Source organism: Artibeus jamaicensis, unplaced genomic scaffold (assembly GCF_021234435.1).
Source record: "Artibeus jamaicensis isolate MK-2021 breed Jamaican fruit bat unplaced genomic scaffold, CSHL_Jam_final scaffold_916, whole genome shotgun sequence".
In the NCBI taxonomy this organism is placed as follows: Eukaryota; Metazoa; Chordata; class Mammalia; order Chiroptera; family Phyllostomidae; genus Artibeus; species Artibeus jamaicensis.
In genome coordinates, this window is record NW_026522059.1 from 1700226 (window position 1) to 1721891 (window position 21666).

General features: G+C 61.0%; 1 protein-coding gene across 3 annotated transcripts in view; it reads left to right on the top strand.

Annotated features, from left to right (window-relative positions):
- The window catches only part of SLC45A4 (solute carrier family 45 member 4), a 50507-nt gene that overhangs the window by 13070 nt on the left and 15771 nt on the right, over window positions 1-21666 (top strand). Inside the window, exons 1-3 of one of the 3 annotated variants that reach the window (XM_053661041.1) lie at window positions 11596-11653; window positions 17010-17118; window positions 19140-19793. In XM_053661041.1, the coding sequence (XP_053517016.1) occupies window positions 19556-19793 (238 nt within the window). In that variant the 5' untranslated portion in view covers window positions 11596-11653; window positions 17010-17118; window positions 19140-19555. Of the gene's footprint in view, window positions 1-11595; window positions 11654-14660; window positions 15009-17009; window positions 17119-19139; window positions 19794-21666 lie in introns of those variants that run through there. The other 2 variants (XM_053661040.1, XM_037166624.2) reach the window with 2 other exon arrangements.

Here is a 21666-nt window from a genome sequence, read left to right on the forward strand (position 1 = left end):
CCAGGGGGAGTGGGGCGCCCGGTGCTGGAGGCACGCTGAGGGGGTGTCCGGTGGGGAGAGCTGGAATGCTGAGGGCAGTGGGGGTGGAAGGTGGTGCTCAGAAAGGACCTGCAGAGATGACAGAGGCCTAGAGTGCCCTGGGTGTGACACCCCTCACCCCCCCATCGTAGGCAACACAGGGCAGGAGAGGTGTGGCCGCCAGGTCCCATGCCTCGTCACTGTGCACCCTGCCTGGAGCCCTAGTGGAGTCTCCCTTGTGAACCGGGTCCCCGTCTGGCGGCCAGTTGGAGTGCCAGGTGTCCCCAGCCCAGTGGCCTTTGGGGGGGGTGGTAACAGATAACACAGGACTTTTTATGATGAGTTTTTTTCTTGAGAGACTTATCAGATGCCCACAAGAAAACCTCTGTGACCAAACACACAAATAGTCTTCATGTTTGTACTTAGCTGCCTTTAACTGGCTGTTTAGCCAGCTAGGCCAGGAGGCCAGGGGCCGGCCTGGCCCTGGGGCTGTTTCTCGGCAGGAATTTGCAATCTGGAGGTATCTGGGGGAGGGGGGCTGGCGCAGTGCAGCCAAAGAACGTGGCCCAGGTGTGGGGGAGGTGGCCCCGGCAGAGGGTGCACAGGGGCAGGCCCTGCAGTCCTTGCCCTGCATGTGTTTGTTGCCTCCTGGAAACACCTTTAGCATCCAGGTGACCTCATCTGGGAGGCCGGCAGGGCAGCTGAGTCACGGTGCTGTAAACTGTGTCTGCAGGAGAAGTTTGTCAGCTGCCGTTATGGCTTCTCCCTCTTAACATCAGCCCTGACCAAGGAGTGCCCCGGCCGAGTTTACCGCCAGTCTGTCACAGGCTTTCCGCTGGCCCCGCAGCCCTCTCCCAGCACGAGGTCTTCAGGGGCAGGACTGAAGCTTGTGGCAGATGAGACTCATGTCCTCAGGGTCACGCTCTGCTACTTGCGCCTCGCTGGTTTTCTGTATCCTGGGCTGCCACCCTCACGGTAGATGGAGCGCCCCGCAGACAGGGTGGACGAGGAGCCGGCGCGGACATGTCACTTTAACTTAGCAGGTTCCCCGCTGGTGCACATGGTCTGTGAGGAGCAGCTGCTTCCGCTTTCCCCATGGTCGCTCTCCCAGACCCCCGGGAGTCACCTGGCACACCGCAGGGGCGCCCAAGCAGGCCCAGGCTCCCCCCCCCCCCCCCCCCCCCCGTCCTTGCAGTGCCTTGGTGGGAGATGTGCTTTGGAACGGCTGCTCTCCGTCCACCCCTGTTGTGGGACGCACGCTTAAAGGTGCGAGTGAGGGGCCCTGGCAGGCGTGCTCGCCCACCTCACGTGAGCGACTTGGGGTGGGGCTGCACCTCTGGCTGTCAGTCCTCTGGGCGTGCAGAGGGCGGGCCCAGTGAGGGCGGGGGCTGACTGCCTGTGCCAAACCCCACCTCCCTGCAGTTGGGTGGGGGTCCCAGCCCAGGGGTCCCAGAGGGCCAGAGCCAGGCCTGTCTCTCTCGTGCCTTTGAGGCAGCTCCCACCCACAAAATGCGGGGTGGGTGCAGGGTGGTCGGGGCTTCCCCAAGCAGCTGCCAGCCTCTTGTGCCAGGTGTGCGGTCAGTGCTGGGGAGGGGCCGCCCAGGGCTCCCCACCACCCTCCCTGCACAGGACACCCCCTACCTCATGCTGGGGGGCGGGTGTGGCCTAAGAAGCAGGGTCTCGGGGGCACCCAGCTTGTGGACTTACGTGGGGGAGTTCTGCCAGCACTGAGAGACGCACCCCTGGGCATCTCCAGGGTCTTCCTGGGAGGACGAGGGCCTCGCGTCTGCAGACAGGCCTGCCGGAGGAGCTGCGGCCTCAGGAACAGGGCCCACACCCGCCATGGCTGCCGCCCTCTGCCGCCTCCCTGATCCCCCTGTCTGTCCGTCTGTCTGTCTGGACATTCGGTGTTTTCCCGTCTGGTCTGTCTGCATGCCTCAGCGAACTTCTTCTCGTGCACATGGCAGCATTGGCCAGAGCGCTGGCCTCTCGGGCCCAGAGGCGAGTCTGCTTGAGGCAGGCTGCTGTGTTGGGGACGTGTGTTTCGTGTTCCCAGTGGGTCCTTCTGTGGAAGAACGAGCTATGCCCAGCCCACCCCGAGGCCTTTCCCCCCGCATGGGGGCTCAGAGATGGGCAGTGAAGCTCGTGTGGCCGTGGGAGGCTGGAGGGCCGCGGGGGAGCACCTGTGCCCCAGTGCAGGTGGGCGGAGCTTGTGGACTCAGCTCAGATGCTCAGCAGAGGCCTGTGCAGCACCAGACCCATGTCACCCGATGTGACATGGGGTGTGGGGTGGTGTTGGGGACATCAGGCTGACGGCCATGCAGTGAAGGCAGGAACTGGTATTTCCTTGTCACTCACTGAGTGTTGGCCATGGGGAGGTGCGGGGGGGACAAGGGAGGGGCCCTTCTCCGACCTGGGCCTGGGGTGCTCTGTGGGCTGCGGTTTCCTCCCGGGGTGGGGAGGGGCGCACCCAGGAGGACTCGCCCAGGGCGCGGACAGCCACGGCGCGGTCGTGTTGGTTTAGGGTTTTTATCCCCCAGGAGAGCTCTGCTGTAACCAAATAAACACAACAGAGCTACTTTGGGCCGCTGGCCAAAGGAGAAATATTTTGGATCTGGTGACCTTTTTCTTTGGGTTACCATTCGCTGTGGAAGGTTTGACCCGTATTCCATTTCAGAATAGGGGGAACGGCTTATTTTTCAGAGTGGCAAATAAGGAAAAGAATGAAGCATCTTAGAGTCTGTCTCCAGAGGTCCCCGCCCCAGGAGGAACGTTTTTACAGACGCCAGACATCCTCCCAGCTCCGGCCAACTTTCCACCCGAGGTGGTGGGGGCGTGCCGGGGCCGGCCCCTCCTCCCCCTGCTGGGAGCCAGACTCAGGGCCATGAGCACACCTGTGCGGAGACCCTGATCCTGCCTTCCTTGTCGAGGCCGGACCTCAGCGTTTCTTTATGGTGGCGGGTCGCTGGCATCACTGAACTTCAGGGCCAAGTGCTCACAGGCTTTGTTGGAATCTAGTGAAGGTGCTCTGCTCAGCAAGCCGGGATGGGGAGATGGACATGAAGACGTCCATGGCCGACTTAGCTTGTCTTATGGAGACACGTGCTTTCCAGGGGCGTGTTTGAGATTGTACAGCTGAGGGGGTCCTCAGTCATGTGGACCGCACCGGCCCGGGCTCTGGTTTGCTGCTGCGTGGTGCCCGGGCTGTCTCCTCCCAGCACCACCAGAGCCCGTCCTCAGGCTTGGGCGGTGTCTGCAGCCACCTGTTCCGGTGCCTTCAGGGTGCGGGGCAGTAGCCACAGGAAAGTTGCAGAAGCTTTGGTGCCCTTTGCCCCATGGGCCCCTGGGACCGCCCTGAAGCGGAGGCTGCATTGCAGCTGATGTTGACGCCTGGAACTCAGGGAGGAGTGAGGCATTCTGGGCTGTGGTGTCGAGAGCTTTCTCACCGGGCCTCTGTCGGGCCTTCCACGCCCCACCTGTCCCAGGCTCTGGGCTGGGAGGGGACCTGGACCCGGGGCTGCCGGACGGCTCCGCGTCAGCTCAGAACAGGCAGTGGGGGGCCCAGTGGCAAGGCTTATGGCAAGCTGTGGTCCCAGCAAACAGATAGACATCCCCACAGTGGTCGGGCCGGTTTTCGAACCCTCCCTGTGCTATGGCTTTGGCCAGAAACAACTACTGGCCACCTAGCATGGGGCCCGGGTGGAAGCCAGCTGGCAGATCTGCTTGGTGTCTGGCCCCAGCCCCCGCTGCGGACTGTGTGGGAGGCTGGGATAAAGTCCCGCAGACCCTGTCCTGCCCCCTCCAACTCCAGCCCCACCCAGCTTGTCCCAGGCACCCCGGCAAGAAGGAACCTTGGAGCTTTAGGAGGGAAATAAATTAGCTTGGCCCCAAACCTGTGGCCACTTCTCCCAGTGCCAAGGGGCCCAGCAGACTGGTGTGACATTGTCCCGAATCACAGAGGCTGCCCCCCCGGGAGGCTCTCTGCTCGGAGTAGCCATGGCCTTGGACCATGAGTAGGAGCAGCTGGCTGTTTTGGAGGGGTGAGGGAGCCAGAGCAGGAGGGGCCGAGCTGGGCACAGAATCCCGGGTACCCCTCCTGTCCTGGCTATCCTTGTGCTAGGGACAGGAGCAAGGGGCCTGACCATCTTCGAGATGAGGGACTTCGGGGAACGCCAGCAGGCCACCGCCAGCGGGGCAGGGCCGCGGCTGCAGGCAGAGATGGGGCAGGCCTGGAGGGGAGGGTGGGCCCACAGGCTGAGGAGACCGAGTCACCAGTCACGGATGCAGCGAGTGGCGTGTTGGTAGCTTCTTGCCAGCACTGATGAGCACACGGAAGGCGGCCTGTGTGTTTGCGGAGCCTCGTGTGTTCCCGGGCGCGGCTGGCCCGAGCTCCTCCCGGCTGCCTCAGTCTCTGAGCTGGAGCCTGCTTACAGCCAGATGACCGTCTCGTTTCCAGAGGGGCTCAGGCTCGTTGGGTCTGCGCTCCTGCCCCTCCCCTTGCCTGGTGGCCCCTTTCTGGCCTCCCAGCCCTGAGTTTGCTACACAGGCTGGCTGAGTCCCCTGTGCTGTCCACAGTGGGTGTCCCTGCCACCAGGAAGTGCCTTCCACAGGTGGGCAAGCCAACTGTCCTGCCCCTGTGGGAGACCCAGGCTGGGGCCTGGGCTGCATCCCAGCCTGGGCCTGGGCTCCCGAGCGCCGCCCACCCCCCCGTCCTTCAGTGTGCTCTGGCCTTGCAGCCTGGGAGAGGGCTCCCACCAGCCCTTCTCCCCCAGCTTTAGGCACCTTAATGGGGGGGCCTGTCCTAGTCCACGAGGTGCTGTGTGTGTCCCACTGCCCGCTGTCCAGCCTGCTCTCCAGCCTTCCCAGGGGCTGGGAGGGGTGTGCAGAGGACTGAAGGCTGCTGTCACAAGTCAAACGTGCTCTAGACACTGCCCTGGCCGGCTCTACACAGCTTCTGGTAAACTGAGGAGAAACACTCAACCTAAGTTTTGGTTTTAAAAATATTATTTCTGTTAGTGGCAACTCTGGGCGCAGACCCTCATTGCACCAATGGCGTCGTCACCACCAGGTGACCCTTTCTTCCGGCCCTCATGCGGCTTGAGAGCTGGTTTGGTGGCCTTATCCCCCGCAAGCATGCTCCGCCCCCCTGTGCCATCCACCCTTGCGCATCCCAAGCGCTGCCGCGCTGCAGAGCCTGGTGCGGGTGAGCAGGGGACGCGGCTCCCTGGGAGGGTTTCAGCTTCCGGCCCGAGGCCCCCAGGCACAGCCCCCTGCGCTGCAGGTGGAGGGCACACGGCGTTCAGGCGTGGGGTGCCCACCCCGCCCTGGGAGCGCCCCGTGGCTGTGGCCCCACATGCAGATGGGGATGGGTGAGGGCGGTGAGAGGCATGGCTGCCGCAGGCACCTCGGCTGCCGTTTCTCGACGGCGCTCCCTGCAGTCAGGTGAGGAAGCCGGACTCGCCCAAGTGCACCACAGGGAACGCAGTGCTCAGCACTGGGGGGCTCCAGGGCCTGGCAGTGGGACCCCAGCTGGGCCTGACCTCCGCTCCCATCCTGCCCCTTGACCCGGGCGGTTGCTCATGGTTGCACTGGGTGGTCACTCACTGAGGAAGCCCTTTACGTCACCTGTGCTGGGCCTGGCTTTGCTCTGGCTTTGCTTCCGGGTCTGTGCGGGGCGCAGGCCAAGGTATGGAATGAGAAGAGGTCTCCCAGGTGATGCCCTTAACGTTAGTGACATCTGGAGTCAGCGATGAGAAATGGCTGCACAGGCCCACCCGGCCTGGCCACGTGTGGGGGTGGCTGCCGCTGGCAGGTCCGTGTGGCATCGGAGTGGCCTGCTCTCTGCTCACTGTCTGCATCGGGTCACCAAGGCCGCGCGTAACTGTCTCTGACGAGATCAAGTCTAACTGACATTTAAGCTGTTGTGCATCTTGTTCTTCATCCCAGCAGTCACCGCAAGATCTCTCCTTCTAATTGGTTCTATTTGCCAGTCCTGTCTGCTGGGGTTGGGGGGCCGGCGCTGCAGCCCTGTCCTCCCTGCTGGGCACCCGGGTGGGGGGGGCCCAGGGCGAGGTCGGAGGGGAGCGGCTGCAGCCAGGCCCTGCCCCTTCAGGCCCAGGCTGCTCCTTCTCCTTTTCTTTCAAAAACTGCTCCTTTGGCAGCTTTCGCTTCTCTTGTAGGCAAGTCCCAAGCTAATATTTATCCTTCGAAGTATCCTAAAAATGCCGGGGGGCAAGTGTTTGCAGAGAACTTTGTCAGTCTCTGAAAGGGAGTTATTGTTGCCATGATAAACTGAGGCCAGATTGTGTTTGAACTTGCGACCTTCAGCTCAACAGTCAGTTTTTGTCAGCAGATAGACTCACTCCCATCCTTGTGAAGAGCTCTTTATCACGTCCGTGTTTGTTTGTTCCTTGTTTGTTCCTGGCAAGCGTCTGTGCGGGCCAGGGGAGGGCGGGCGGTGGGGCATGCGTTCAGGTGCCGCTCGGCTTACTTTACGACTGGCAGGCTTGTTCGGAATGTGAGTTTTGTACTTGGAGCCCTGCCTCGGTGTGAGTTGTCCCCCTTAAAACTGGAGACAACTCTGTCCAGAGGAAGCGCTGGCTTCACTGTGAGAGAAAAGGGGGTGTGGACCCCAGAATTTGGGGTAGGTAGAGGGTCTTGTCCGCGAGTGGCTGGGAGTTTCAGGTCTGAAGGAATATGACACTGACAGTGAACTTGGACCTTTAAAAAAGAAGTCTAGTTAAAACCTTTTCTGAGGCTGTCACTTTTCAATGAAAGGAGCCACTTTCTGGAGCGAATCAGAACCCGTGTCCTCTGCCTGGCGGCCCTCCTTGCAGACAGTGCGCCGATGCTGCCCGGTGGGCTGGGGCAGGTGTGACCTGGCTGAGCCCTGACACTGTCGGGCAGGGCACGGAGCCGGTGGCGAGGCGGGCGGGGTGGGCGCAGGTGTGGGTGGCAGGGGTGGAGATGGTGTCAGCGCAGCCCAGAGACGGGATTCTGCAGGGTGTCTACAGGGACAGTTACGGTGATGGGGGCCGGCAGGACTGGCGAGAGGGGGCTTCAGAGGCAGGTCAGGCTTCACCAGGGCTGGGAGCACAGGGGAGGCTGTTGGGCTCTGGAGCAGGGCCCGGGCCCCGTCCAGCAGGTTGGAGTGGTCCCAGCCTAAGCACGGCCCCGGTGCCCACCATGCAGCCCTGTCTGTGCTCTGTTCAACCTGACCACAGCCGGAGCCGCACTTCCTCCTGGGTCAGCTGACTCACTCTGTCCTGCTGACTTGCCACGCCCCTCCTGTCCCCGCCGCCTGTCTCTTTCTGTTTGCATGTCTCTCCCCACCTCCTGACTCATTCCCGGAGCCAGGCGTGTGGGCAGCGCTCCATGTTGTGGGTGGCCGCGTGTGGCCACATCTCCCTGCCGTCCCCACGCTGCCGCACTGGCGGGTGTTCACCCGTCCACGCTCCAGGGTTTCAGCGTCCATGTCGAAAAGAGTATTGGTTGGCCGATTCGTTTTGGTGGTACCCTGGCTCCCACAGGGGAAACACCCTCTTTTCTGCTAATGGGACCTCCAGGTCATCTTCCAGGTGGGTATTCCCAGTGCGACACTCACTGACTTCACGTCATGATAAAGTGTGCCCAAGAGGAAAATCACCGTTTGAAAGGGTACGGTTCTGTGCCGTAGGTACACCCGCACTGTTGCACAACCGTCCCTGCGCTCCGCCTCCAGAACTTTCTCCTCTGCCCATGAGAAGGAGACTCCGCTCTCCCCAACTTTATGGGAAGTCCATCCTAACCGCTCGGTGCTGTGTCCGCACACTCAGCCCCGCTGCCCAGGGGCCAGCCTGAGTCTCGGGTGGGGCGTTTCTGGTGGGAGGCGCACCCAGCCTATTTGAAGCCTTGTCGCAGTGGCCACCTGGACCCTCCTGTTGTGCTAGGCTGACCGAAAGTGTCGAGTGTCTCTCTCTGCTTGGGTTTCAGTCAGTGGATCCTGGGCTTCGCTGTCATGAGCGTCCATGCAGCTCAGCAGCAGCGCCTTGCTCTCCGGGGAAGCGGGCGTCCTTCTTTGTGTCTGTGGCCTCCTGCCCGCACAGTGAGCCCGCCAGTCTCCCAAACCGGCGGCGGGACTCGCACTGTCCCCTGTGGGTGTCATGTTCTGGGAGGCAGCATGCGGACTTCTGGCATCCTTGGGTTCAGCCAGCCAGCCCTTCCAGGGCCCACCTGGTGGCGGGCGCCGGGGACTGTGGCCCTCCTTTGAGGCTTGGGCGCTCGTGGCCGGCGCTGGCTCCCAGACAGCGGTCCAAGCCCGGAGGACGGGGCTCAGGCTGGCGTCAGCGCCCGCAGGGTCGTGAGTTGGGGAGGCGCCTGTCGGTGTTTTCAGCTGGGACACCCACCCCAGTGAGGCCTTCGGCCCGGGGGGTCTAGGGCTGCCCAGTGGCAGGCAGGGGAGGGTGCAGGCAGAGCTCCTCGCCTCCACGGCCCCGGCCCTGGTGCGGGGCTTCTCATCTCTCATCCCAGAGAAAAGAAGGGGGGCTGGTTGACTCCTGTTTCTCCTTGATGGGCACCGTGCCCAGCAGCCCAGGCCAACCCCAAGCTCGCCCGTGTGCAGAGCATTGTGGGAAAATCCGATGAACTGCACCTGGCCCTGTGGGTGGGGTGGTGCTTGACTCCAGTCCCCGGGGGAGGAGGCTGAATAAAGCTGCATGAGGCCCGAGCCACAGAGGGTGATGGGGCCACTGCGGGCAACGTCCTGTCCCTGTGCCTGAGACCTGGAGGAGGCGCCGAGGGAAGCGGCCCACCAGGGACCCAGCAGGAATGGGTGGTCCCCGGGGGCTGGAGCGCAGGACGGCTGCAGAACCCACAGTCCCCGTCACCTCAGTGCTGCTGTCGGATGGGGGGCAGCTTCTGGGCTGCATCTCAGGAACCAGCCTCAAGTCTCCGACAGCTCCATGCGTGGGCCTGCTGTCCGTCCTCACTGAGTCTAAAGGTGGCTTTCAGGCCTCTGTCCTCCCCCCAGGAGCCCCCAAGTCTACCCCTCTCAGGGACGGTTGGCGTGGCCAGCCTCACTGTCTCCATCTTGGCCATCTGAGATTCGTCATTGTAAAGCATGGCCGAGCGTCACACCACATAACGTGAGGCGTCCCTGTGTCTCAGCCACAGGCCCCGGCTCTCCACTCCCTGGACCCTCAGGATTTCCGGGTGTGCAGACTGGTAAAGGGGTCTCCTGGTATGTGAACGAGGTGACTTTTGCAGAGCACCCAGGGGTGGGGCTGGGGCCAGGAGAGCCAACCATGTGACGAGGGGACTGGAACCTTCAGACCCATCCCCACCCCCCAATTCTGGGGCTGGGGGGAGGGGCTGGAGGTGACGCTTGGTAGCCAGTGGCCCAGTGACTCAGGACTAGTGATGAGCCTCTGGGCAGAGGACAGCTCCTCGGTCCGTGGAACTGGACTGAGTCCACATGCCAGTGTGCTGGGCACCGTGAGGACAGGGACCCCCTTGTTAGGGGCCCCACCCTGTGCATCTTTCTGTCGGGCTGTTCCTCTGTTTCCTCTACTGCTCTTTGGACCAAATCAGTAATCTGGTGAGTAAATGGGGTTTCCTGAGTTTTGTGAGCCTTTCTGGCAAAATCTTGGAACCCAAGGAGGCAGTCCCAGGGCCACGTCTCTGATTTGTAGCCCGCTGGTCAGAAGCACAGCTGGCCTGGGCACTGGCCCGGCCCCTGCGGGGGGTGGGGGGGGCGCCGGCCCTTTGCCTGTGGAACCTGACTCTGTCTCTGGGGAGGCAGTGTCGAGCTGTCTCTGCTCGCCCTGCCAGGGTCTGGAAACTGCCTGTGGTGGGGGGAAGTCTCTGTGCACGACGCGGGGCGGCCGGGAACCGCTTTTAAGAGGGGCACACGTTTGTGGTGTCTGTGGAGAGGACTCTGGTTTTCCAGAAGGCACGTGCGACGGGGCCGGGCCGTCCAAGTTCATGCTGCGTGGACTGGCCGCATCGGCTCTCCATGATGCCGTGGATGCGCCCCTTCCGAATAACCGACTTCTCCGGGTCGTGGGAGAACAGGTTATGTAGCTACTAAACAGGAAACCGGGGCCCCCAGGTTAAGGGGGCTGCTTGTCTCTGGAGGAGGGGGCGGATCTGCGGGTTCATAGTCTCATGTACGCAGTTAAGGAAACTTGGAACAGGCCCTCCACCTCCCCCCACCCCTGTCCTGCTCTAGAGGAGCTATCCGCCCTGCACCTGGCCACCAGCCTGAGTTGGAACAAGGTGGGAGGCAGAGCCGAGGCGGGGGAGCGCCTGGGAACCTCATGGGACGCTGAGGAGTGCGGCCTTGGGTGGTTTTCTTTGCTAAGCAAAGCCACACTGTCCCACAAACAGTGCAGCCCGGGCTGCCCGGGCTCCGCCCCGCCGACCTGTGACCCCAGCCTCGGGCGCTCAGGGAGGTCCATGAGGGGCGGCATGTCCTTTATGGCCCTGGAAAGGAGTCGTCAGTTTGCCCCCAGGTAAAGCCATGGGTAAGTTCTCTTCGTTCATCAAAGATTCACCTTTAAAAAAAACCTATTTTGATTTTGACATTTTTTTGTATATTTCATACTTTTGCTCCTTAAAAATATTGGCATTTTTGTGTTTACCTAACACGTGGGCCGTAATTCAAATAATTCCATACTGTCAGATCATCATCGAGTGGTTCCCAGTTTTCAGTTTCGAGCTGTGCCCTTCCTCACTTAGCATAAGTCCAGAGTCTAGAACCTGCTTCTTTTGGGTTCTACATATCAACACCGTGCAAAGGTCTCACCACAGCCCGGCAGCCTTCAGCGGCGTTGGCTAACCACACCCGTGTTGTGAGGTCAGCTCTTGGTCACACGTGTGCAGCACAAGGGGTTTCTGCTCCTGTCACATCACCTGGTTGTCGTGAGTGGCCGCCGGCGCCTGGCCTTTCTGTCCCGTGTCCTGAGAGATGGAGACAGGTTTATCGGTACCTGGCCTGGCGCCGAGACGGAGGGATTAGACATGCGGAGCAGTGCCGGTTTACCCAGGGCCGGCAGCGGTGCTTGCTCACTGGGCAGCTGGGGTGGGTGCTGAAGCTCAGTCCCCCTGGCGGGCGGGTGGCCCGGGTTCCTGGAGCTGCACAGTGTAAAGCTGCTGCTTGTTGCCATGGCAGCCAAAGCTTCATTCTTACTCAAGTGGCTCCAGCAAGCAACAAGGGCAAGGAACATGGAGAAGGGGAGAGCAAAAACCTGCACTGATTATAACTGAAAAACAAAAACCCCTCCTACTCAGCCAGTTGTGCAAATCAAGGGGCACTGCATAAGGGTCAGGCACGTTGGTCCGTGTTCTGGCAGGAGGCAGACGTGGCAGAGGTGGTTTCGGGGGGCAGTTTGTCCTCGTTCCATGTGACTTCCCCTAAACGAGCTTCTGACGGGGCCACACACCTTGTCCCGTGCACCGTGGTGACCGTCTCAGCAGAACAGGAAGACGGGCTATATCCGAAACAGTGCTGACGGGCCCCCTTCCTACATTTTAGGAAGCAGGCAACACAGCGCCCTGCCGCGGTGCAGGGTTCAAGCTGCTTCCTGTCATCTGAGCTGTCACGAGCTTGCCCACTTAGCCTCAGTCTGCTGTTCTGCCTGGCGACGTGACGGTGCAGGTGCTGCAGGGGTGGTGGGCCTGCCGGGTCAAGTCTGGGCGGGCTGCGGGGCGGGGCGGTGCGGGCACTGCTGCGGGGGCTGCTGGAGGGAAGTGGAGCCTTTTGCTGGCTTCTGGAGTGGGGGCTTCTGGAGTGGGGTCGGGGGTGCGCTCACCTGGGGGCTGGCTCTTCCCCCCCTATTCAGTTCCTGAGCTGTCAGGGCCTGTTCTAGAGATGTGGTCTTGGAGGTCCGGATGGGTTTGTGACCCTGGGAATGTGCAGCTGAGCCGTGTCCCGGTGGCCCTAGGGTTTCCCAGCTGGACCCTGTGGCTCTGTTGGCAATTCTAGCGTCTTCCTTCACGGAGGAAAAGTGGTGTCTGGTACTGGGTGAGCCAGCGAAGAACATCAGGGCCCCACAGGTGGGCGTGTTCATCTCGGGTGCTCGGCCCCTTGCCTCGGCCACTGGAAGGTCAGTGTCCGCAGGCACCCTTTGGTGCCTTTCAGGAAAACTGTGGTCCCGACTTCTCTCCCACCAAGCGTGCACGGTTTGCCCAGCATGTGGCGTGGCCCGTGGCTGTGTCCTGTGGTTCGACCCTCTGTGGGGCCTCCGGGTCAGCACCGCCCCGAGACGACCTCGCCTGCCTGTCTCAGACCCGTCTGCACCCCTGCATCCCGGGCCACTCTCCCAGCCCTGGGGTCTTGGGCCTCACCGGGGCAGGACAGACCATTGCATTCACACTGCGGCTCCGGTAGGCGGGAGGGTGGTGGGGACCAGAGGTGGGCCTCCGCCTCCTGCCAAGGGGGACAGGAAGCCCCTGGGCTGACAGAAGGCCTTTGGTGTCCAGGATGTGCTGCTGAGAAAGCAGGCCCCTGCCAGGTGCGCTAGCACAGAGCCGCGGACTTCCAGACAGCAGGGTCGCGTCTCACAGGGCCCAGCAGATTCACCGGTTTCTGTCTCGGGGCGCGCGCTTCCTGTCTCATTGCTGCTTTCTCACGGTGTCCTCACGTGGAGGAAGGGGCCGGGGGGCTCTGGGGTCCCTCTCAGAAGGGCACTAATTCCATTTGTGAGGGTTCCACCCTCCTGACCTCATCAGCCCAAACCCTCACCTACTGACCCATCACCTTGAGGGTAAGGATTTCCACGCAGGTATTTGAGGATGGGGACAGATGTTGAGACTGGTTTCGTCCACTTGGTCCCATGCAGCTGAGGTCCCTCCTTGTCTTTTCACCGCACCGTAGCTCGTTTCTTTTCAGGACTGAACAATGTCCCGTTGTCGGGCCGGGTTTATTTGCCCGCCACCTGCGGAAAGGGCATCTTGGCTGCTTCCGGGTTTTGGCGATTCCGACCACAGCTGCTGTGAAGATCTGTCTGCAGGTTTTGTGCGGACATAAGTGTCGGCTCCTTTGGGTAAATACCAAGGAGCCATTGCTGGACCGCATGCTGAGGGCATGTTCAGTTTTGTACGAAACCACCAAACTGTTCTCCGGGGTGGCCACCCATCTGCACCCCACAGCAGGAGTGGGCACTCCTGCTGCCCCCCGGGGTGGTCAGAGTTCTGGGGTTGGGCCGTTCTGATAGGTGCGCGGCGCTGCCTCACGTGGCTCAGGTCTGCGCATCCCTGGTGACAGGGACTCAGAGCATCCTTGCATGTGCTCATCTGCCACCTGTTTATCTTCTTTGGTGCGGTCTCCAAGTTTCTTGCCCATTTTTTTTTAATCAAGTTGCTTATTTTCCCTCTCCTTTTTGTGTGTGTGTGTGTGTGTATAATTTGGATAACAGTTCTTCATCAGGTGTGTCTTTTGCAAATATTTCTCCCAGTGTGTGGCTCGTCTTGTCCTTCTCATGACACTGATTTTAGGATGGTGAACGGGGGGTTTCTCCCATGATTTCAGGAAATAACCTCATAAGCAGGTCCGTCAGACACTTTCTTATCGGCCAAGTCAGGCGCACTTGGAACTTGCTTGATGTGATGTTACTTGTTTTGTGCTGTTGGCCCAGCGCTGTCCTTCTTGACCACTTGCTGCCCCGGTCTGCTCTCGGGCCTCTGCGTGGCCCGGGAGTCGTCGTCTCCCCCGTGGTCAGCTGGAGAGGGCAGGTCAGTACCAGGAAGTACGAGGCACGGTCCATAGTAGTGCCTTCAGTCGTTAACAGGTGGTAGTGTCTTAGAGCCATGTCTGAGGGTGGGCGTGTGAAACAGTGTTGCCCTTAGCATTGACCAGACACCCACAGTGCCCTGACGCTGCGTGTGCGCCTGGTGCCCGTGCGCACACAGTGCCGAAGTCACCGCACAGATGTGCACGGCCTCCTCTCGGACCGTCTTCCAGGGAGTGTCGGTCTCCGAATGCTGTCCGGGCAGAATGTCACTGTTGAGGGTTTTAACTCTTCGGCAGAGCCTCAAGCTCGACCCAAAGTTCGGGGTGCCAGTCAGAAATGACTGCAGCCCACCCTCTGATGACGTCCCGTATACAGCCAGCTTTGCCTCACAGCAAGTTGTAGGAAGTCACGTGTCTGGGATCACTCGCCCTTGAACTGGAAACAGGACAATAGAGGAAGTTGTTGGAACAGGCCTAGTTTCACTTATCTCAGTGTGTCTGCAAGCCCCACCCAGACTGCCAGCGCCAACGCCTGGCCATCGGGAGGTGTCTCTGGGCCTGGGCAGCTGGTCTGAGCGGTTTCTCTGGGTTTTGGAGCGGACGGCCCTGGAATAGTCGCAGCCAGAGCTGCTGCCCACCTCCCAGCAGCCCCGGAGGCTCCCAGGCGCCCGAACCGGGGGCTCCGGCTTGTGCTTGGACAGCAGGCTGGGCCTGGCGTCGCCCCGCCCTGCGGTGCCGGCCCGGGCGTGGGCGCTTCAGAAGGAGACGTTCAGTGCTTTCAGAGATCACAGCTACCATCCTAGTGCTTCTGTGTAACGGCTTCCCTGCAATTCGAATGCTGTAAGATGACTTAATGGGTGTCATTTTCTGGGCATGAACTGAGTCTCCGTTATCTGACTGTCCCCTGCAGGTGATGACGCACCAGCCCAGGCGCCTGGCTCACCCGGGAGCAGCCCGTGGCCCTGCCCCTGCGGCCTCCTCCGTCCTTTTCTTCTCAGAGCTGCTTTCCTTCCCTTTCCAGTGGCTGCCCCCTGGGAAGGGGCCCTGGCAGTGGAGGAAGTGCCCTGGTGGCAGTGCTATAAGGGAGGGACTTCACACCCAGGACCGGCGCAGCCACGTGCCACTGGGGTCCTGGTGCTGTGCCCCCAGCAGGTGCCGTGGGACGGGACCGGGCGCTTCGTCTGTGAGTTCAGAGGTCAAGTCCCTCACAGCGTACCCGTGAGCGTGCGGCGGCGTAACCCTCCAGGAAGCCGAGTCGGGGACTGGTCATGTTTTGGTAGTGGTTAGTAAAGTCATTATTATATTGGTCGTAGTTTTTTTGTCCTCAGACAATTGAAGAATTAGGCTATCAAATTAAAATAGATCAACAGCCTTAACTGGATAGGTAGGCACACGGAGGGCTTCCCAGGGTGTTATGTTCCAGATGTTTTGTGTCTTGATATAAATTCGTGAAAGCTGACTGAACAGGCACATTTTCACTGCATGTGAATTATGTCTGATAACCACTTGCTAGTTCTCTCGTACGCCAACCTACCAGCTGGAACTGCAGGGGATGAGAAAACCCTACTGGCTGTGGCACCAGAAAGAGAAGTAATTAGGAAGAAACCTAAGAAGTGAGCAAAACCTATAGCAGTGCCTTGCAGGTCTCCAAGCAGCTGTCCTCGGGACCGGTTGGTGCCACGGCTGCTTTCCCGGGCTGACGTCAGGCTCACAAGTCACAGTGAAAACACCAAGGAGGCTTTTCCCCTGGAGCTAGTTGAGCTCTCAGAGTCCCTGAGCCCAAGCACCGCCTACACTCGGCCCTGGGAGAGCACGGGCAGGGCAGGGCTGGGAGGCGGCGCCTGCACTCGCAGGGTCCCCTGCAGCCCTGGTTGTGGACACGGGCCAGCGCACACTGTAGCACGGGGGACTGGGGGACAGACTCACGTGCCGGTGCGGCTCGACACCCAGTAAAGGAGGAACCCGAAGTGCCAGGGACAGACATACAGAGAAATCACATTGAAACAACTGGCTGGCCACAGGGAGAGGTGGCAGCGGCCCCTTACCCTGCAGCACTGCACACGAGAGTGCGGAGCACGGCCCTGAGATGCGCCCACCAGACTGACGGGGACCTGCCATTGAGCGGTCTGCGTGCACAGCGTCTTGTGGGAGGTGGTCCTGCTGTTCCGTGTGTCAGAGTCCCATGGCCCACTCGACGTGGGACACCGACCCAGGCCCCACCCTTCACTGCAGCCTCTGTCACAGGTGCCCAGCCAGGTCAGCACAGCTGCTCTGTGCTCTTGACCTAGGTCTGCAGGCAGTCCCCCTTTCTCAGTGTGCGGGGCTTCAGCTGGATTTCTGAATGGTTCGTAACAGCCCTGAAATGCTTACACATCCCAGGGCTTGCAGACAGGGGTGCGGCCACAGTGGCCCCGCTGGGTGACACTTGCTGATGAGTGAAGGTGCGATCTTCACGGGGTCTGACTTTATTGGTTTAATTTTTTTTTTTTTTGAGGCAGGAGGCAATTTAAAAAAAAACAAACTATGGTGTCTAATGAAATATTCAGGGAAAGACAAAATGGATTCTGAACTCAGGGTCAGTCTGTGGGTTCCCGGCCCTGTCCGTGTCTGGGGAGAGCCGCTGGCCACCCCAGCGGGGTCTCCGAGGTCTCCCCACGGGAGACCAAACTGCATCCGTTCACAGTTTGGTGCCTGATGAGGTCCCTCCCGGTGAGGCTGCCGAGCGTCTTACTCAGTGTCTTTCCATAAACGGTCATCTGCGGGTGGCAGTCAGAGGATCTTTCAGATCCGTCTCCTCGCACTGGCCATGCCCAGCAGGCGGCCGGGAGCCCGGCGGGCACACGCTTGTGCCCTGCGCTGGGTGCGGCCCTGCAGGGCGGCCCTGGGGGTTGCCAACCACGCCGAGTGAGTGCTGATGTAAGAAATGTCCAACCCGAATATTGCAAGTTTTAGGTTTGAATCTGTTTTTTGTTGTTGCTCTGGCCCAGACCGAGGAGCTGCCCGGGTTAGCACCGAGGAGTCCAGGGTGGCCAGTCTGCGGTGCCGAGTCTAAACCGGGTCTCCCTGTCCGCGTCTCTCGGACAAGAGCCGATAGCCCAGCCTCACGTCCATTCGCGCTGGGAAGGCTCCTCAACGCTGTTTCGGGCTCAGCTCACCTCGGACGCGCCGTCGGCTTGGGTGGTGTCTGCTTCACGCCCGCAGGGCTGTGAGCCCCGTGGGCGACTGTGCCCACCGGCCTGCGGACCGAGGGTGCTAACGATGCCTGTCGTTCTCCTCATCATAGGTGACAGACACTGCCTGGGTCAGGTCTGTCTACTGCCCCGGCCGCTGCGTTTGGGCCGCTCGACGGAGGGAAGCCAGCTGTGTGGATGCCTAGGCTCCTTGACTAACAGGTAAACCCCACACCCCGCTCACACCGCTCTCCCAGAACTTCCGTGAGGCCGGTCCTGGCAGCTGGCCACCCAGATCCCCTGGGCGTGACAGCGGGGGTGGCTTTCCAGTGCAGACAGTCCCTAGGAAGTACTGGCCTGTTGGTTTTCTTCATCCTTTCATTTCATTTTTTATTCTCACCCGCGGACAAGCTTATAGATTGTAGAGAGAGGGGAAGGGAGAGAGGCGGAGGGAGAGAAACCTCAGTGGTTGACTCTCATGGGCCCCAACCAGACAGCAAACCTGCAACCCAGGCACGTGCCCTGAGCAGGAACTGAACCCGTGAACTTGCAGTTTATGGACAAAGCTCTAACCATCTGAGCCACGCTGGTCAGGGCCTTGCACTCATTCCTTCAGTGACCTTTCCTGCAGTGGGGCTGGGCACATTGGGGCTGTGAGGGCAGGTGCAGGCTGGTTGATGGGGTCTCCCAGGGGGCTTCTCCCTGCCCCAGGCAGGGCTGTGTCCCCCTGGGGACAGGGGCTGTGAGAGCCTTTGATGGGAAGGGGGGTCAGCAGCAGTTCTGCGGGGGAGGGTGGAACCTTGAGAAGAGACTTTGGGACAGTGTGTGGTGCTCATGAAGGTAGGGGGTGGTGTGGGGGAGACGAAGGACACTTGGAAAGGGGAGCAGGGAGCCCGGCCCAGAAGGGCGCGTCCCTCCCTCTGCCCCCACACACAGTGCCAGGGTCGGAGCGAGCCCTCAGACAGCGTCCCCCAGCACCTCGCAGCACTGTCCCACCTGGGGCCCAGGACATGGGTCCCAGCCTGGCAGGCTCCTCTGTCGGAGGCGACCACGTGTGTGGACAAGGTCAGAGTGGAACCTGAGTGTGTGTGGAAGCCACCCAGCGGGGCTCCAGGCGCGAGGCGGGCTCTGCCAACAAGTCAGGCGGCGGCGGCCGGCCTCCCTGGAGCTGCCCGCCTGACCGCCTCGGGGCACCAGAGGTCGGCTGCCCCGGCCCTGCGGTGGCACTGAGCGCAGGCCGCGCCGTCCGGTGTGTGTCTCCCCTTTCACCGTGTGTTTGAGGCTGGCCTTGGACCGCTCGCTCTTGGGCCTTTGCTGGGAGACCCCCGGCACTGAAGCGGAGCTCAAGGATGACAGTGTGGTCGGATGGTCCTGCCGAGTGACTGCACCCCTAAGAGCTCAGTTCTGTGCCTCCTCGGCACATCCAGGCGAAGCGAAGAGGTCGGCTCAAGGCTTGAGGCATTTCCTCAGACCCGTGGGCGGAGCCCCGCATCAGCCGTTGGGTGGCATGGGCCAGGGGCCTGTGCTGGGCCTTTCAGTCCCTGCCAGTCCTACTCTCCTGTCTCCCCGAAAATACTCCCCAAGAGCTTCTTCCAGCGCCTGTGGACCCTGCTCCCTCTTAGTGACCTGGCCCGGAGACAGCTGCCTCATTCCCGGGAGCACGTGGCTTGAGCTCACCTGTGTCTCCTGTCCTGCCCTGAGTGATGTGCTGAAAGACAGCAGCAGCGGGATGAGTCGAACGTCCCAGCCGGGGGTTTCGGTGTCTCTGAAGGACACTGTCCTGGAACCCTTCAGTCGTGGCGGTAGCACAGAGTCTCAGCTCTGGCACAGCAGGGGGCCCATCCCCTGCTGCTCCACAGGAGACCGAGCAGCGTCCCTGCCCCCAGTCAAGAGGTGGCAGCCGCAGTGTCTCTGGGCCTCGCTCCGCTGTCCTCTGCCCCCTCTCCCGGCAGCATCTTCCTTCGCAGCCTGCCCTCCCCACCCCCCACCTGTCACAGTCCTGACACCCACAGGCCGAAGCCACCTGCATTACAGGGATGCCCGTCCCTGGGAGCTCCCCTTTGTCGTCCAGGCTTCATCCCCCACAGGAGGAAACTCCATAGGAGACAATGCTTCTCTAGAAACGAGAGCTCGTTCTTTTGCACCGGTGACCCAGAGTGAGCACCAGAGAACTAGTGTGGCCAGGGGTCTGGGTCTCCCAAGTAGCCGCACTGACCCCACCGGGTTGTCCCCCTCTTTTGCAGGTCAGCCAGTCACTCGATGGGGAGCAACGGCAGACCCCCTTCCCGTGTCGCCGTGCCGCCTGTCTGCAGCCAGGGAAGCCGCTTCAGCGCCGCCTCAGTCATAATGATGAAACTGGTATTAACTGAATGGCAATTATGGATTTTTAACTCTAATTCACAGTAATCCAACAAGCCGTATGTTTAAAATCCAACCAAAAATCGTTTTGTTTTGCTGCGAGCTGCATCGGTTGTGGCAAGCCACACGAGGAGGAATATAAGTGTTACTTGCTGAGGAGCGCAGCGGAAGCAGAGAGGAAACGTCCGGTTCACCCTCACAGATACGTGGCAGTGGTGGTGTGGCGGTAGAGCAGACACGCGAGCACACGCACGCACGCACACACACACCTACCTACCTACCTACCTACCTACCTGGTGGGATGAGAATGGCTCCACAGAACGCCGACTCAGAATCCATGCAAGTTCAGGAGCTGCCGCTGCCCCTGCCCGAGCTGCAGAAGCCCACCGACACTGAGCCGCACGAGGAGACCACCAGCGAGGGCTCCATCGACCGCATCCCCGTCCGCCTGTGGGTCATGCACGGGGCCGTGATGTTTGGCAGGGAGTTCTGCTACGCCATGGAGACGGCGCTGGTCACGCCCATCCTGCTGCAGATCGGTAAGCACTGCCCGCCAGCACGGGCCGGAGTGTGCTTGGAAGCCCTGGGGGCCACGTCCTGGTCTGTCCTCCTTCCAGCTTCCCGACCCCTGCCCCTGCTGGCAGCCGAGGCTGGGGAGGGGACGGTCCCAGCGCTGCCATGGAATTGGGTCTGGGCGAGTGCACTCGGCATTGGCCAGTGTGGGTGGCGCGTGCAACCAGACCAAGAGTGAGGCCGGGGGTAGAATACGCTGACTGGCACTTAGTTAGGGTCCTGCTGCCGTCAGTCTCGTTGACGTAAGTGTCAGGCTGCTGTGGGCCTTCGATGGCTGAGTGCCGGGTCTTCCCAGAAGTCCTGGGCATCGCAGGCCCCCGGGCCAGCCTCGGGGGCACTTCAGGCCCTCGGGCTTTTGTCAGCAGGTTTGATGTTCCTGTTAAGTTACGAAATCTGTAATTTTCCGACTTAGAAGAGATTTGAGTAAGGGATCAAGCCATTTAAAACATAGTTTCATTCTAGAATTTCTCATGTGCTTGGTCAAATATTTTTCAAGTCAACTTATTTTGGTTTTTTAAAGGAAGGCTGCTTTCTCCAAACGTTGTAAATAAAGTGCTCAGTGAGCGTTAACTCAGCCCCACAGCACGGAGCAGTCTGTGACGAGTGGGACCCTGCGACGGCTCGCACGCCCCTCCCCACCTCCGTGCGAGCGGGTGGCGGCCCCAGCCAGCAGAGAGCAGGCGCCACTGCCCGCGTGGTGTGGTGGGCCTCTGGGAACCCCGTCTGTGCGCATGGCTGTTTTGGTCACATCGCTGTTCAGGTGGAGTCCCCTCAACAAAGTCCAGCTTACTTCTCAGGGGTGGACCGGAACTGCACTCAGCAGGGCAGCCTCGTGGTCAGAACGTTCTGGTTGTGTTGGAGTTTCTTTGACAAGCTGTCTGCCAGGTCCACCGCCTGGTGCCCTCTGCCGGGCCATGTCTGTGCGCTGCTGCCGCTGGTCCCGGAGCGGTGGGAGCCGCTGGCTGCGTGGCCACAGGCGTGGAGCCGCCACCGCAGTCAAGACCAGGAGTGCTGTCCTTGCCCACAGGCTCCTTAGTGGCCCTCACACCAGTCCTCCCCACCCCGGCACCACCGACCTGGCCTGGGCCCTGGCTCAGCGCTGCGCCTCTGCAGTGCACCCGTTCGTCGCTGGGGAGTGAGGCCTTCGTTTCTCAGGGCTGGCTCCCATTCCTGGATGGGCACACCCCCTTGTCCAGCCGTCCCTCCGAGGGTGGCCATCCAGGCCCCCAGAAGCCAAGCTGCTCTGAGCGCTCAGCCACTCGTCCCCTGTGGGGACAGACCTGGGAGTGGCACTGCCTGCAGAGTGCAGGGCTCCTTGGGTAAGAAGAGGGCACTCCCTCCCGCCCCGACGCCCCCTGTGTCTCCCGTCCTTGGCGCGACTGTGCTTCTCTCAGTGTGGTTGGCGTGCTGCCTGGGTGTCCGTGTGCCGTCTCGGTGAGGGTGCGTCCGGGCTTCCCGCTGGTGCTCGCATCAGGTTTGCCTTCCCGCGTCGCACCGAGTCCTTCGCAGGCTCCTTGCGGAGGTCCTTTGCCACACGCTGCGTGCCACACACTGCGTGCGAGTGTCGGCCCCGCGTCTGTGGCCTCCTTCCTTCCCTCGTCTCGGTAGAGTTTTGAAGTCATAAGTTTTGAATTTGGGCCAGACCTGGTATGCCTTTTATCTTTGATTGTTCTTTTCTGTTTTAACTAAGAAGTCGTTGCCCAACCCGAGGCCATAATGATTTTCACTTATGTTTTCTTCTAGATGTTGTGTAGTTTTAGTGCTCACATTTGGGGCTGCGATCCATCTTAAATTTTAAGATTTTACTTACTTTAGGGGAGACAGGAAGGGAGGGAGAGA